Genomic DNA, 18227 nt, shown 5'->3' with positions numbered 1-18227 from the left:
CGAGTCCGCCTTCTCATGGACATATATTCAGCAGTGAGATGGGACCCTTACAAAGGTAATCTTGAATGATCCTTCAACCAAAACACGCATCTACCTCGATAGAACTAAGACTATCCGAGAAGGTGAAATAATGGTCTATGGGGTGATTGGAAATTAAGCGAAAATTAATTGCTGCCAGCTCAGCGACATAAACCGAACACGGTTCTTAAAGTTTTCGGTTGAATGTTGAAAGTTGAAAACCGCTGTAGCCAGTGGATCAGTTAATATGAGAACCATGAGTGAGATATCTGGTGTTGCAATTTGACATACTCATAATTTCAGGAAAAAGGAAGGGAATAGTTATTTGTCGAAGGTGAACTAGTATACCCTGAATAGCATGTTTCACGGACAGATCGTATTCAATGGAGGAGCTGTCGTTGACGATTACAACATGGAGGACAAAGATCTGGCGATATGTAATTGAGATAGACTCTTAGGAATTTCAAACGGTGATTCAATTCAAGCAATCAACGAAGTTCCACATTTGATAAGTAATTTATGTGAGAGCTCCTAATAACGGTGCTTCAAAGAAGTGACTCCAGCAAGCACCTCCAGGCTCATGTTATGCTCATGAATGCATAAAGCCAAAGACGATACGCAGACAACGATATTGTATTCGTTCCAATTTGATTAGATGGTAATCAGCTTCTTGTCAGAGCAGAATTAGCCGTACTCTAAATCAGAGAGAATTATCGTTCTTAGACCAGTGCGCCGATTGAAATTATATCAATTTTTAGCCAGGGACGACGACGTAACAGCGTCACGCCGTTGGTGATCGACGGTGAGGCTCGGCGTGGGCTAATTTTATGCATAATAAATTCTGCGGCTTTCTTCGAAAGCTCCCAAGAGCTCCCCCTTAAATTCCTTCCAAAGTTCCTTCAGGAATTACTACGAAAGTTTTTTAAGGAATTCCATCGGAAGATATTTCAAGATTTCCTTCAGAAATTTGTTCCGATTTTTTTCCGAAAGTTCATTTCGAAATTCCTTCGTTAGTTTCTCCAAAAAAATCTCAGTAAACTTCTCCAGGAATTCCTCCGAAAGTTCATCCATGAATTTATCTAAAAGTTCCTTCACGAATTCCTACTAAAGTTTCTTAAGGAATTCCACCGAAATTTATTCCAGGATTTCCTCCAGAAATTTGTTCAGAAATTTTCCAAAAATTCGTCCAGAAATTCCTCCGGAAGTTCATCCAGGAATTCATTTGCAAATTCTTTCACGAATTCCTACAAAAGTTTCTTGGGGAATTCCTCCGGAAGTTATTCCAGGATTTCCTCCAGAAATTTGTTCAGATTTTTTTTCCGAAAGTTCATCCCGAAATTCCTCCGGGAAATCGTTCAGAAACTTCTCTAGGAATGCCACTAGGAGCTACTCCAGAAATTCTCAAGGAACTCCATTATATTATTTCACAAGTACAAGAACTTATATAACTCTTATAAATTACTTCTTTTCGAAACTCTCATGGAATTCCTCTCTACTAGAAAATCGTTTCGAAATTTTTGGTTTGATCTCTGGAAGATTGTTTGGAAGAATTCTTGAATGAATTTTCGATGTAAGGTGTGCATTTCCAAATAAATTTACCGGAGAAATTCTCGGAAAAAATCCTGAAAAAGTTGTTGAAGAAATTCTAGAATTTGAAGTATTTTTAAAGAAAGTTTATGTGGAATTTACAAAACTCAAATGTGCAGCTCGATCGGGTTGTACGCAAAAGTGACGTAGGACTACGTAGCTATACGAAATGGATGGTATTTGTCATCATAGTTGGTGTCAACCAACTGTCAAGGGGCCGAATATCAGCAGTTGGATGGACTTGTGGAAAAGGGATTAACACGACTCATCGGCCGAAGTAGAGGACATCAGAATCCCAGAAGACATCATCCCCAAAAATGTTCGAAATAAAGGAAAAATAAGTAGAACAGGAAGCGGCACGAAACCAATCGCGAATAAGTATATTTATTTGCAATGTTCAGTTTTCGCCCTCGATGGAAGCATACGTGTATCGTTTTCTATAGCGTTGGTGGAAAAGTGAGAGGAAGTTCAAGAATTAATTACACACAGTCCTTTTCAGGACTAAAACTATTTATCCAAGAAGAGGTATTGAGCGTTTTCGAATTGTCCTTTTAAAAGACAATGACGATCCCGAAAAGATCCAGGAGCAGTTTCCCTATCTTACACAAAAAAATAACAGTTGCTGCAGCAAAGCACCATGTGTCTCCATACGCCCACATAATATTTTTAATGCCCGATTGTCAAGATCTGTGTCTATGTCAAGATCTATGATCAAAGTGCGGCTATCGGGCCGCATGCGGTCCTCTAAACCTTTTCCTGCGGCCCGCGAAGGATTTCTGGGAATACACTACATGTGGCCCATTGATAAGCATTACATGACAGCAAAAGCTTTTCAACATTCCTAATTTTTTGGTGTACTCGGGAACCTGTCATTATGCTGTGGAAGCACGATTTATATATCGTGAATAGTTTCATAATTACGATTCAAGAGAATCGTTACTTCATACATAGATGTTATGTAGGCTTACAGCAAAATACACTTCGATGTTATCGCACCGGGTTATGATATTTGGATTTAATCACAGATTTGAAGGAACTAAATGTTGAACTACAGGTAAACATAATATTGTGATACACTGCTCCGTAATAATAAGAATGCTTTTATTTTTTAAATAAGTTAACTTTTGGCAAAATTGTACTGAAATTTTGTTGGATTATTACCTCCAGAAAATACGTTGGCTATGGATTTTGTTCAGAATACCATTCGAATTCTGTTCAGATTCTGCTCAGAATTTTCAAACGGATCCTGTTTAAAGTCCCAAAGGGATTAAATTCAGAATCTCAAATAGAATCCCGAACTCTCAGAATTTTAAACAAATTCCGAAATAATTCTGCTTCGAATCACGAGAATTCAAAACAGATTTTGTTGAATGTTGCAAATATACTCGAAATTTCTATGCGGCCCTTCATAGACAACATGCTGGGGACCACTGTATCAGGTTAAATGTTCCAGTTGCTCATTTCATAGCTCCCATGTTCATCCTATAAACAATTGAACGCAAATAAGCAAGTTTCTTTTATGATTTTTCCCAAGAATTTTCACCAAAAGATCCAACGAAATTGGTGCTTTATTATTTTATTTCGTGGTGTGATGAATTTCTTGCAGTGGAATGGAGAATGGAACAGTTTCCCTATGTCGAATTCGGTTTTGAAATAGGAAAAGAAGGAAGAACCCGAAGGTGGAATAGAAAATGTTTGCTTGTCAAAAGATATACACCCAACCAGCGGATGGCAGATTTTTTTTTTGTCTTTATTAAAGAGACTTTCAGCCCGAGGCTGGCTTGTCTCCATTCGGATGGCAGATTTTAATACAGTTCTGCATAAGAACCTTGCAAAAACTGTATAATAATTGGGCATATACAAAATCTGTATTATTTCAATACAATTATTGTTATTTTAATACAATATTTGTATAAAAAGCTTACAGAATTGTATATGCCCAGATTTTATACAATAATTGTTAGATTTGTTTTTTGGGTGTATGGGTGGGTAAAAAGATACATGACTTCGGTGACTTCCTCACAATTTCATCCGTCAGTCATTAGTGAATAGTAGTCACTAAACTGATTTTCGACCGTAGAGATTCGCGACGCAGAAACTCAAAGCATGGTAAGAGTAGAATTTCTGCAGGAGCACCTCCTGACATACCAGATGTAGGCAATTACCTTGAAAGTAGATTTTTTACAGGATAATTCTATCAACGTTTGTTATAATCTATATAATAAAAATGAAATGGTCTGTGTTCGTATCCGCATAAAACGGCTGGACGGATTTTCTTCATTCCTTCAGTAGTTACGTTCGTTACAGTTTCCGACGGGTTTATATGATATTTCCCAATGTGAAAATCATAAGCAAAGTTGAGTAAATAGTAAAAAACTAAAACAAAGATTCGTATGAGAATTTCGCATAGGCAGTTCACAACACGCATCTACGCCTACTATGCAGGACAACGTCTGTCGGGTCGACTAGTGTTGATATAAAGGTATCAACCTCTGATATAATTGTGTTACGGTTAGAGGGATTTTTGATATTATTTTTGTAATTTTAACAACTAATCAGCCAAATTTATAACACATTTTGTTACAAAATCTTATGAAATAAATAACTCCCCTTGTTTTAATTTTGTTATGCATTAATTATTGGGTATTCATAATACTGGGTAATTTAGTTTTATCAGCCAAAGTTGAATATAAACGAGTTAAAAACTATTCTAAGACAGGTTTAGGCTATGCTAGTGCATCACTGTTTTAAAATCAAATTTCCGTTCAAAACCACATGTTTTAGCTTATTTGTTTTTTTTGCAATATAGTATGTCGTTCACATACAAAATGCCCACAAATTGTTATTCTTTATCCAACCAGGTTTAAACAAATAGATACGTGGATAGGAAATAACCCTCAGCTCTTCTAAGAGAACAAATATGAGTAGTTCGGGCACAAGGCTTAGTATGTACACTCTAAAGCTTTATTGTAAACACTTGCCAAAAAACACAAATCAACAGCTTTATTCTGAGTTAGCCCAAGCAAATATAGAATCTAGAATAGAGTAGAACCTTCTGCAGCAAGAATCACAGGACAGGAGACTCAACCAAAGTACACTCAAACTCAACACAGACCAAATCACTTCAATTCAATCAATTTGAATCAAATCTCAATGTAAATTGTAATAATTTCCTCTATTTTTGGAACATCATAAGAAATCAACCAGCGAACCGTCGAAACAGACGGCACCGACGCCAGCCAAGAACGACGATGCCCAACCAATATTAAAAAATACAATCAATCCAAGGAAGTTGAGTCAAGCTCGCCAGCACTAATTCGGGGCCATCCCGGTTCTCTTCCATTTCTCTTCCCTTTCTCTCTTTCTTGTTTCTTTCTCGTTTTTGGCCCATCCGCTCGTGCGCCGTGTGTGTGTGCTTCTCCCGCCCGATGGCGCTCCCGGTGTGTGGCTCTCTGTTTTCAGTCTCTGTTTACTACTTCCCCACAGAGGACGACGACGAGGACGGTCCAACGTTCAAGGACAAGGCCCTGGAGTTCACGATGCGGATGATTGATGTGTTCTGCGTGTGGGACTGCTGCTGGGTGTGGCTCAAGTTCCAGGAGTGGGTGTCGTTCATCGTGTTCGACCCGTTCGTCGAGCTGTTCATCACCCTGTGTATCGTGGTCAACACGCTGTTCATGGCCCTCGATCACCACGACATGGACCCGGACATGGAGCGGGCCCTCAAGAGTGGTAACTATGTGAGTAGCGCGCCAGGCGGGGGGTTCCTCGAACCGTTCGAAACGGTATTTGTGAACTAATCGATGAACACATCCCTTCTATCGTGTGATTGCAGTTTTTCACGGCGACCTTCGCGATCGAAGCGACTATGAAGCTGATAGCGATGAGTCCCAAGTACTACTTTCAAGAGGGCTGGAACATATTCGATTTCATCATCGTGGCCCTGTCGCTGCTCGAGCTGGGTCTGGAAGGTGTTCAGGGATTGTCAGTATTACGTTCATTCCGTTTGGTAAGTATGGCTTGGGATGGGAAACCCTTTGTCCTTCTCTCCCTAGGATAGAACTTCGGTGCAAGAGCTTCCCGTTATTGTGTGAATGGGGAACAGGTAACTCATTGATTAATTAAAGGGCTAAATTCCAATGACATTTTTTAATGGTTGTACTGATTACGGGTGTCTACCATGATTTAGTTTAAAACTAAACCAATATCGGGAACACGTTTCCAATACACTAAGTCAGCGGCTGCCTTCCTTCGTCCTCCAGACTCGGATTAGTCTCAAATTCGCATCATTCTTTAAAATTTTTATTATCCAACAATCGATTTATGAATTAAAAGAATTCGCTTTTACTTCGAGTTAAAAAGTTAATCGATAAAATTTAGTAAGGGCCCAAATCCCTTTCCTACAACCAAACTGCATTCTCATTCGAATCACGAGAGATTGTGAGGTATTATCCATCTCCAGCAGAGAACAACCTACCCGATTATTAGAAAGGACTGGGACAGCGCCTTAGTTTATTGGAAATATTGATGCTTCTGAAATTTGTCCTTCGAGAATAAATAGAAGGTCTCAACCTTCATTCATCTGATCGTTGTGTAATTTACATCAGTCCCAGCCAAACACGCGGTAACAATCGTTAGCATGTGCAGTAAGTCAAAGTGAAGCTTAACATGCAATGCCAAATTGGTTTGACAAGATGATATTTATAAATAATTACCCATCAATTTGTTTTGAAAACAAAATACTAACAAATTCAAATCATCCACACAGCTGAGAGTGTTCAAGCTAGCGAAATCGTGGCCAACGCTCAACTTGCTAATATCGATCATGGGCCGCACGGTGGGTGCTCTCGGTAATCTAACCTTCGTCCTGTGTATCATCATCTTCATCTTTGCCGTGATGGGCATGCAACTGTTCGGCAAGAACTACACAGGTTAGCGTTTCGTCTCGTCGGGGAGCAGCTGTGCGGCCTGTTTTGCCCTCAATAGTTTTTTAAACTCTTTTCTGACTACTTTTATCTTTCACCAGAAAGCCCTCTTCTCTAATGCTCTGTTTAAAGATTGTAGTTTTGAATTATCTTGCCTGAATGCATTGCCCGTATTGTACAACTAGCCCCCAAAATATTCAACGCTGAAACGCTACACTCAAATCACATAAAAAAATCCACAACCAACGGCAATTAGGAAACCACAATGAAAATTTTAATTAATCATGCAAAGCAACAATAAAATAACGCTTAACTTATTTAGATGCCCTATAAATGAGATCGACTGCGACTGTATGAAAGGATGACCTCTTTATCAAACTATATTAGAGCAACCTTTAGATTTAGCGTCTTCAAATCGAATACACTGTAAAAAAAACAACCGGCAAATCCTTTCAACTAACGCATCCCACACTCTTGGAATGAAATGACAAATTTTATCCGATATGCTTCTTTTTCTTCTCTCTTTCTCTCCATTTTTTTGGCTCTCTTACTCTAACTAATCATACGCAACTTTAAACACACTTACCAATAACTAATCACATTGCCACCTACACAACCCAACATAAAACACCATAATTGCGCGCCAACACCCCCAGCTTCGAGTGTTCAAGCTAGCGAAATCGTGGCCGACGTTGAACTTACTCATTTCCATCATGGGTCGAACGATGGGTGCGTTAGGTAATCTGACGTTTGTGCTCTGCATTATCATCTTCATCTTTGCCGTGATGGGAATGCAGCTGTTCGGCAAGAACTACATCGGTAAGTATCCGGGAGGGAAAACCGTTCGCATTTGGTGGGGGATGTGAGGGGAGTTTCATCTAGGCTAACTTCATAAGTCACGCAAGAGTTAAGAGTCGTCCGGGGGTGAAAACATCTGCACTTAAGACGTTCAGACACAATACAGATTTTGTAAATAAAATAGTAAATAGTGATCTGATGAAAGCTTATTCTGGATGACGTAGTCGAAATCAAATCTGTGTGTATTTAAACAAAATTGAACGAATTAGATTTCATACTAACTTGCTAGAAACTAGATCGACGTCTATGAAATTGCAGGATGACAATTACATTAGGTATAGATTAGTTCATGTTCAAACTTCATTTCATAGTTTTATTAATTTGAAAAACCATATAAATTCCTCCTCACTTGGCTCTCTGGAGCTCTAGAAGTACGAGAATGTGAATAGTTTCGGTTATTAGAACCAAAGGTAGAGTATGTAAATACAGCCCGCTTTATGAATGCTTGCTTCTGCTGCTTAATGGCAGAGAATTTTAAATAAAATGCAATACATATAACAGCTTGCCGACGATATTTTCTTATTAACTACAATATATAATCCGACAGATGAAGTGAGAAATGAATTATAAAAGGATCTGATAGATGTTAAATATCATTGAATTTCACACCCAACCGGTGATTTTTAGATTTTATTACAATTCTGTATAAGAAATGGGCATATGCTAAATTGCTAGATTCGTATTATTATATTTACAATTTCGCATGTGCCTATTTCTTATACAGATTTTGGTAGATTCTTATACAGAATTGTTAGAAAATCTGGCAGTCGCTGATTGGGTGCATATTAATATGAAAACGATTCTTTGTAAACCTGTCCGTTGCCAAATCAAACAATTTCCTCAAACAGATCAGAAGATGCATAATTTCGGGAAATTAACCATTGGTGAAAATGTTAAAACCTTCACGATGCTTAATTTATCAATCGATGCCTTTAGTCAGGGGGGTCCCGTAGCGAAGTTGGCTACACGTTCGCCTTACAAGCGAATAGTCATGGGTTCGATTCCCAGCCCTCCACAAACAGTCGTCAGTCGTCAGATCCGCACCCCATACGGTGGCGTTTTGGGGTACGCGCCTTACTGTCACGGCTGCCTGATGACGACTGACAACTTGTTCTTCTCGGAGGCATTCCTCCAACGTTACCCGGATAAATGGAAACCGAACAATGCATCGATCATTGGATACACGACATGGACAAACGGACACAGTGGAATCACGATGCGATGGACTGGCAACGACAACAATAATGAATAATGGAAATCTAAAAACAGATTCTGTGTGGCAGAATACCACAGTAGATCTCGGCACAGTAGCGATTAAGAAACACAGAGTGCCTACCAAATAAAGAAAGGAATAAATAAAGATGCCTTTCTTCATACTGATTCCAGAAAGTTGACTATTAGTGTGCCGTTGCTGAGACCACGCCCCCCTGGAACCTTTAGGTCTACCTCTGCAGTAGAGTAATTCAAATTTTGACTTTTTTGCCCCCCGAAGCTTAAACGATTGCATTTCCCATTTTAATAATCCTCCTCAATTTTTTGCTAGTTTGGATGTAATTTGAGTGAGCACGTGCGGTTTGAAGTTTGTATGAAAATTACTATGAAAACAGTAACTTTTACGGAAAACCGTTCTCCAACGGCTCCCTTCAAGCTCTTGGAACATATGAGAGCATCGGAAACAGGAAATTTTACAAGAAAACAGGTCGTCTATGTTGTGAAATGATTTGATTCTCACAAGAAAAGTTATTAAGGAAATACTGAATCGTGGGAATTTCAATTTAACACGTAAAAGAATTACAGTAATATCAATTATGAGCAGTTTTGTTTTCTTTATAACTTTGCTTCCAAACGACCAATCGCTTCGCAACAACAACTGCCTTTTTGCTTGATAAGTATTCTGTGTAGTCAATGTTTTGATTATATTTAAATACTTCATGGACCTTAAGTAACGGTCCTTCACATAAGGGTTAGTTTTCACAGTAATTTCCATACAAACTTTAAATGACGTGTGCTCACTCAAAGTACATCCAAAACTGCTAAAAACTCAGGAGAATTATTAAAATAGGAAATGCCATCCTTCAAGCATCGGGGGCCAAAAAAGTCAAAATTTGAATCACTCTACTCTGCAGTATTATATAGAGGAGAACAGTTCATAGTGTACCCGTAGGGCAAAATGCCCTTACTCATAAAATCACTCATATAATCCGTTGTAGGACATTTATGAACATATGTTACCATTACAATTCATAATTAGTTATCTATTATTGAGCTCCATTGGAAAAAGTGAAGAAAATCCCTTCATATTCATTCAAATTTTACGATTTGCAATTTTTCCACCTTATCCGTAAGTTTGCAATTCAATACATTAAGTAAATCAAACTACCATGCGTTCACCATTATTTTACATGCAATTGAGTCATTTTACACCACCATCCGAGCGTTTTGCCCCACGCCTATTTTTCAAACATTTTTTTAAATGCGTTATAAAGTTATAAAAGCCTTATTGTTTTGAATAGGATATCATTGTGAAATGTAGCAGGTTTTGTAAATTTTGCATCTACACGTTGAAATGGTTCCGTTTTGAATCATTGTTTATATTGGTGAAAACATCGAAAAAGCTTAAGGGGTGCATTTTAGACCGTTCTCCCCTAACTAATTTTAAACACTGCGCTTGCTTGACCCTTTGGGACTTCAAAATATCAAATTCGGTCAAATTCGGTATTCTTGACATCCACACAATTAGGTGTTCACAATTAGGTGTTTAACAAAGATCAGTACTGGAAAAAGTTCCCAATGTAAGAATTCATTCTTAATTCCTCTGAAATAAATAGGCTAGAATCAATACTTCCAAATTAGGAATTATATAATCTCGAGAATCACTGTAAATTGGTGGTAAAATTTGGTAAAAAAGTACGAGACACTGAAGAGGGCCTTACAGTTGAGGTCGAGATACGTATCTGTAAAGAGGACAACGGGGTAGAATAAAATGAAATAGTATTAAACTCATCTTATGACAGCTGAAAGCATTCCTCACAAGTTTCATTAGCCCAAATATGACTCTAGGCCAAATTTGAGCTCAATGATCGATGGAAGTTTTAACATTTTCACCTATGGTAATTTTACTTGGAAAAATCAAACATCGTAATTTTGTTTTTAATGCCAAACACTAGCGGAAAAAAGCCGAGGCACAATGAGGCTGTGACCCACCAAATTGAATATTTTCCCTGAAATTAAGGTTCTCCGCCAATTTTTATTAATCCTGAAGAAATTTTTGAACCATTCGTTGAGCAATTCTCAAAGAAAGCAGTTATTCCGGAAGAATTCTCGAAGTAATTCATAGATAAATCTAAAACATTTTTCGGGAATTTCAATTGACATTTGTTCGTAAATTTCTTTGAGAATTCCCTCGGAATTTCCTTCAAAAATATCCTACGAAAAAAATCCAAAAATTCCTACGAAAGTTCCTCTAGCAAATTCTTCGAAAATTCTGGAGACATTTTTGGAAATTCTACCGAACTCTTCTCAGCAACTCTTTCGGAAATACTTGTGGTAAAACCATAAAATTTTCCTTAAGATCTGAGGGAAGCTCTCTCAGCGCTGTTTCCGAACTAAAATGTCTATAACTCGGGATAGGAAAGGAATTTTGCTGATCCCAGCTGGCAATCTCTTTAGAAATTATCAAGGACTGTTCCTAGAAAATTTTGTGGACTTATTATTTTCCAAATTTGAATTAAGGCTCTAAATACTGAACTATAGTACAACTGAAATTGTTGATTCTCATATCTCCAATGATTTGAGACATAAAGGAACCGAATTTTGCAAAACCCAACTGACAAAATGTTTCACATTGGAAGATCCATTAATTACGTAACGCAAAAAATTGTCATTTTCAAACCCCCTAAACCCCCTATGTCACATATTTTATATGAAATATCTGAAAATTTTGTATGGATCGTCACACTCAACCCCCTCCTCCCCCTAAGTGTTACGTAATTTGTGGACGCTCCCCAATAATCATTTTGGTGTAATAAAAAATGTGTCGCCGCATAAAATTTTGAAGGTAAATCTTTTAACTTTGATCAAGTTTTCAAAATTTCATTAAAAAAAATTCTCGTGCCGCACGGCAGAGAAGGAGCGACGAGAGCGTTTAAGCATAGCATAGCATATGTGATTGTACAAATCGTGGGTGGCTATACAATGCTTAATTGAGCAATCTACTGTATATTGTCGCAAGTTGGTACTTGGGATTAGTACCTTTTCCTATACAGTAGAAGGAGCGACGAGAGCGTTTAATGAAATGTTTTTTTGATATTCCACCGAATATTTCTCCAGGAATACCCCCCTTATATTCCTTCAGGAATTTCTTCGGATATTCCTATATGAATTCGTCCAGAATAATTCCTGGAAGAACATCCTGAGGAATTCCCGGAGGAATATTCGGAGGAATTCCTGGAGGGATATGCGGGAGAATTCCTGGAGGAATACCCGTACGAGTATTTGAAGGAATATACGGAGGCCCTCCTGGAACAATATTCGGACGAATTACTGGAGGAATATCCAGTGGACTTCCTAGAGGAATATACGGAGGCACTCCTGGAGGAATTTCCGGAATAATTCATGGTGGAATATCCGGAAGAGTTCCTGGAGGAATATCCGAAGGAATAACCGGAGGAATATTCGAAGGAATTCCTGGGAGAAAATCTGTAAGATCTCCTGGAGGGATATTCAGAGGAATATCCGAAAAAAAAACTCTTGACGAATTCCGGGAGGAATATCTTGAGGAATTCCTGGAAGAACATCCGGAGGAATTCCAGGAGAAATATCCAAAGGAATGTCTGGAGGAGCATTCGGACGAAATATTTGAATGAATTCCTAGAGGAATATTTGGAAGAATTCCTGGTGAAATATCCAATGGACTTCCTTTCCGTAGGAATTTCTGGAGAAATATCCGGAGCAGTTCCTGGAATAATATCCGAAGGAATATCTGGAGGAATATTCTAAGTAATTCCTGGAAAAATATCTGGAAGAATTCCTGGAGGCATATCTGGAAGAATTCCTGGAGGAATATCCAGAGGAACTCCTGGAGGAATATCCGAAAGGAATATATTGAGGAATTCCTGGATGCATACCGGAAAAATTCATGGAGGAATATCCGGACGAATTCCTGGAGAAATATCCGAAGGAATATTTGGAAGAATATTCGGAGGTATTCCGGGAGGAATATCTTTAGGAATTCCTGAATGATTATCAGGAGGAATTTCTGGAGGAATATACAAAGAAATTTCTAGGAGAATATCAAAAGGAACTCCTGGAAGAATGTCCGAAGGAAAGGAATTCCTGTAGGAATTTCCGGATGAATTCCTGGAGAATATTCGAAAGAATTCCTGGAGAAGTATCCGTAGGAATATCTGGAAGAATATCCGAACGAATTCCTGGAGAAATATCCATTGGACTTTCTAGTGGAATTTCTGAAGGAATTCTTGACCGAATATCCAGATGAATTCCTGAAGGAATATTTGTAGAATTTTCAGGCAAAATATCATTTTTGGAGGATTTTCTAACGAAATTTTCGTAGGATTTCTCAAAGGGCTCTTCAAAGAAAATGTTCAATGTTGGGTTCTTATTCTTGATTACCGATGGATAGGGAACGCTGCCTTAAATCAAGCATCAAACGTCGATTCGACGAATCTGAGAGTACTCCCACGCAAAGCGACACCATCATCAAATAGCAGAAGCCTTCACCTATGTGTTGATGGCGTTGGTTTGCTTGAAGTGCTATCAGATTCGTCAAATCAACGCTTGAATCTTTGTTCACAAAAGCGGATAATTCATTTTGAAAATGTGGTACTAATTTCTTCTTTTAAAGGGTGCATTCTCTCGGCGAAGGCAAGGGAAAAATTTATTCATTTGTTCTATTAAGGCATTTGCACGGTTTAAGGCAAAGGAAGATATGATCCCTTCTTTCGAAGGATGCATCTTCCCGAAGATGCATCAGAGAAGATATGGTTCCACTTTTCAAAGGATACATTTGTCCGGCAGATGGCAAAATATGATATGCTTCCTTCTTCCAAATCAAGCATTTGCTCGGTTTAATGCGGGGGAAGATATGATCCCTTCATACAGAGGACAGCAGAAGGTCGAGTAGAAGGCAAAAGATAATATAGTTCCTTCTTTTAATTCAAGCATTCACTCGATGGGAGGCAGGGGAGGATGAGATTCCTTCATTCAGAGGATGCATGGGACACTAACCCGAAATCCATCACCTCGGAAGTCCATTACCCCGAATACATTTCAAATCTGAAGTTTTCCACTATCACTAATATTGATGAATTGAAACTACCACAGATATTGATGAATCGTAAATGGCGATCTTTGAAAAAAATTTGTTTAGAATAAAAGTATATATGCACTACTTAGATGTACTTAGAGAAACGCAATAAAGGTTCTGTTTAATGAACATTTTTGACTTTTCGTCTAATTAACTTAAATTATCTTCCCAAGTAGCACATGTAACTACTCTAGAATATGAAAAATAAATAAAAAGTCACAGAATCATTGCATTTAGGATGCTTGAAACATTCTAAGTCACGATAGATTGAATTATTGTCATTTTTAAGTCATCTTGAAACAAAATTTGTTAAAAGTTTTCAATCAGTTACAAAGTGATTTGGTTGTAACCATAACATTAAACTGTCATAGGTATTGAAGTCACAATAGAGTTTTAAAATAGTTACCGAAAGACTACCAGGCAGCAGTTTCCAAATGGTTAAGATGTAACAAAAACATCAATACAATTTAATGATAAGTAATGAGTTGTTCTCAAACCGGTTTGCCAAATTACGCACCTTTGTAACGCCTTTGTAATTTGATAAAATATGGCCGTGAACTATATTTTTTGATAAATAATTCATTAGGAAGATATAAAATGACTATTTCTATGAATCTATGTTTTGCGTTAAATTCAAGACCCACAGATGTAATATTAGAATTGTTTTTTTAGTTGAAACTTAATTGAAAACAAACATTGATTTAAGTAACTACAAATAAATTGAAGCTAAAAGTTGTTTCTAACAGGAGCGCGTGATTTTTACCAAGCTAAAATGATAAGTTTCACCGTGAATTTCGTTCCGCACATTCATGTTTGTTGATATAACATGAAAAATAACATTTCAACATTTCCTATACAGCCATTTACATTTTGTTATTTTAGTTTCATGTACTTCCATCTTTCTGATTTCTGACATTAAATTTCAGTCACAACGTTACAATATTTGTTTATTAATTAATACACATCAAGGTTTCATGGTAATCATTATTGGTTGATAATTAGAAGCCATTTTTTAGTTGCAATCGGGTACCAAAGACCATAATGTTTCAGTTACTGTAACACAGAAATGTTACGGTGGAACTACAATGAAACCTGATGTGTGATCTTTTATTTTGTTACATAGGGTCTCATTTTTATGCGCTTTTTCGGTTACACTACTGTTACAGAGACAGTTACAGATATTCAAATTTCACATATGAATTTGTCGCATATCGGCCACCGTAATTCAATTGTGACAAAATGTGCTACTTGGGTTTCTACGCCATTATTATCTGGAAAAGTGCTATCCTACTAAATGGTGCAAGTATGGAGATATCATCTTCTTTCTACTCACATATGGTGTACCGTGGAAATAATGCCTTCTTTAAATAAACGGTAACGGTTTAAAGCAAACATAGGAGGTAATTCCTTCCTAAAATGAACGCATTTGCCCGGTATAAGGCAAACATAGGAGATAATGCCTTCTTTAGATGGATGCATTTGTCCGGTATAAGGCAAATAGAGGAGGTAATGCCTTCGTTTAATGAAGGCAAATAAGCGAACAGAGTTGATAATGCTTTCTCGAAATGAACGCGTTTACCTGGTTTAAGGCAAACAGAGTTCCTTAGATGAACACATTTGTCAGATATAAGGCGAACAGAGTTGGTATAACATTCTTTTTATGAACGCATTTGCCTGGTATAAGGGGAACATAGGAGATAATGCCTTCTTTAAATGAACGCTTTTGCACGATTTAATGGCAACAGAGACGATAATGCCTTGTTGATATGAACGCATTTGCCCGATATGAGATGAACATAGTTTATAATACATAAACATAGTTGATAATGCCTTATTTTAATGAACGCATTTGCCCGATTTAAAGCATACAGAGTTGAAAATGCTTGCTATTAAAAACGCGTTTGTCCGGTATGAGGCGAACAGAAGAGATAACACCTCCTTCAAATAATCGCGTTTGTAATGTATAACGAAACTATGCCTGTTCCTTGTCACGTGAGGAACAACCATATTCGACGAGCTCCTATCATTCTAGGGTCTTGTCGCCATGCCCTTCTTGTCACAGTAAGTTTTAACACCGGCAAACTTCAGAAGCAACTTTTTTACCCCATTATTCTGTTTAAATACATGTTCGCGAGCCGTCTCAAGCCCAGTCGACGGGGGCTGAAATTTCCTCCAGCTCCCTGCATTGAGAACGTGATGCGAAATTCTCACCTCAGCTTTAACAGTCTTCAAAGGTAGCACATAATATGTAACGGAATTTTGTGGAACGATAATTATTCGTTCTATACTGTTTTCGAACAGTTCTAGTTTGATGAAACGAATCGCAAGTCTAACATGGTGAACCTTGTAAAAGGACTATCGGATCGAACAATAAGTACGGATCTGAATAGCTCAACAAATTTTACTTATTCAATATACAGCCTAAATAACAATTATGCCGAACGACTTTATGCCAAACGGCATTAAGCTAAACGGGGTACAATCAAAGTATCATCGTGTTAGCTTCATGATATACGGACTCAAAAAATAGTAACTTGTCTTAGAAATCTCGCGATTAATTAATAACTTGGAAGTGCTTAATGAACACTAAGCAGCGACGCGGCAATGTCTCAAAGGCAGGCCTGGCAGTGGGTCACTTTTTAGTGACTTGGTCACTTTTTTCGGGTAAGTCACTAAAAAGTCTCTTTTTTCGAGCTCAAGTCACTAAAGTCACTTTTTCTTGTAAAAAGTCACTATTTTCAACTATTTTGATCAAAATAAAAGGGTACTAAATCCAAGTTTCGTGGGGTACAAAATCCTAGCATGGGAAAGAAATTTCAAATGATGTAACGCTTTGTGTACTCGTCGATAAAGTTGCTTTATAGTAAAACTGATGGATGTATAAACAAAATTAACTCTCAAGGTTTTGAGGTGAACCGGTCAAGGGCCGAAAACCTCATTAATAAAGACAATAAAAAAAAACTCTCAAGGCTTGTTAGCCCGAAAGTCGCTCTTAGCTTTAATTTCCCACTAATACTTGACCAGCTTTTAAGCCTCAGTTATTAGATTTCCAATAATAATTTAATGTACAGATTCTATGTCACTATTCATGAATGTACTGTGAGGTAAGCAGAATGCGATCGTGAATCCAAACATATTCCAAAGCCTAACAGACTTTGTTGATTTTCTAATATTTTTGAAAAAAAAACTATTAAACTTTTCTGGTGCTTCAAAGAAACCAATATTGGTAATAAAATAACAGTGAAATTTTAAATATTTTGCAATTTTGAATTTGAACTACCGTTTGATACTCCGAAGAAACTTCTTTTTAAGGAATTTTGGAAGCCTGAACAAACTATTTAGATTTAAAAACGATTATTTGGCCTCTGGTAGAAATCTGTGCTATGGTTAATTGTGAATTAATGTAATCTCGATGTAAAATTAAATACATTTGAGATTCTCATTTAGAAAGTATTGTTTAGTAAAATTCTTAGATTAAGTATAAGAAACCACTGATTTCATAAAGGAACTTCAAAAGTTTTTCTCTACATTTTACGTCGAGTCTTTAATCTTAAAAATATATTTAAATTTATTACTTCTATCGCTGTTTATTTGTTCATTGATGTTCATAATATATTTTATGATGCAGCAGTGCTATTTCTAGAAACAGTCTTATTTTTTGAATGGCATAATTTTATTCTTTAAAGTTTTTCAAATGAACAGATGAATCTAATTTCGATTATATTCTCGAAAAAATTCTATATCTAGCAATTATTACATGATTTTTAATTATAAAAAGGCATTTTCATTAAAATCCCCTCACAAAGACAAAACAATACTGAAGTTCCCTCTGCTCCACGGCAGGCTAGTAATTTTGTCAGCAGCTTCAGTTCTCTTTATTCAATCAACGGGTATATACAATATCAATAATAATCTTCCATATATCTAACCAAAAGCAAGTATAACTAGCCGGTCCCTGCTTCCTACCTATCTTCCATCAAAACCTAGGAGTCCCACACTATCTGGTATTCCAACACTCCTCCTTTGGGTGGACGCCTCGCGATACTCTTTGCTCCTTCTAACGCTGAGTCTACGCCTCCTCCTTGCAAAACAATCCCTGGTCTATTTCCGTTGCTCGTACAAATGGTCTTTACTCCGAAGTTTGCGCCAACTTCTCTAGCATATGCGCCTGTACAAGTGGCCCGTCTCCAATGCATACACAACGCGTCTCGATGTTCTGCTCACCAGCTACGTGCATTCATCCTTCTGGATTCTTGCTAATCAGCCAGCAACCAACCGAACATTCTCCAAGTAACATTTTAAGTTTTATAACGCTCTTGAAGATCACATTTTACCCTTCAAGAGTGTTATGAAACCAGTGTAAAACCGAAATATTAATAGGGTCCGACCTTCTAATGAATTCCGCCGGGCACCTGCTTCCCAGCTATCTTTTATCAACACCGAGGTGTCCTACAATATCTGGTATTCCAACAAAACCGTGTAACAATTTGTGACTCACCGCCGTGTTTTTAATT

The 18227-nt window shown here is 37.5% G+C and overlaps 1 protein-coding gene across 14 annotated transcripts in view; it reads left to right on the top strand.

The window, feature by feature from the left end:
- Positions 1 to 18227, top strand: part of LOC134225629 (sodium channel protein para) — a 499821-nt gene that overhangs the window by 386977 nt on the left and 94617 nt on the right. For 13 of the 14 annotated variants that reach the window (XM_062705853.1, XM_062705850.1, XM_062705847.1 and 10 more), the window contains 3 exons: positions 5068 to 5345; positions 5441 to 5614; positions 7187 to 7349. In XM_062705853.1, coding sequence (XP_062561837.1) covers positions 5068 to 5345; positions 5441 to 5614; positions 7187 to 7349 — 615 coding nt within the window. The remainder of the gene's footprint in view (positions 1 to 5067; positions 5346 to 5440; positions 5615 to 7186; positions 7350 to 18227) is intronic. The other variant, XM_062705839.1, reaches the window with a different exon arrangement.

The sequence above is a fragment of the Armigeres subalbatus genome, chromosome 3 (assembly GCF_024139115.2).
Source record: "Armigeres subalbatus isolate Guangzhou_Male chromosome 3, GZ_Asu_2, whole genome shotgun sequence".
NCBI lineage: Eukaryota > Metazoa > Arthropoda > Insecta > Diptera > Culicidae > Armigeres > Armigeres subalbatus.
This window is presented reverse-complemented; position numbering and strand designations above follow the sequence as displayed.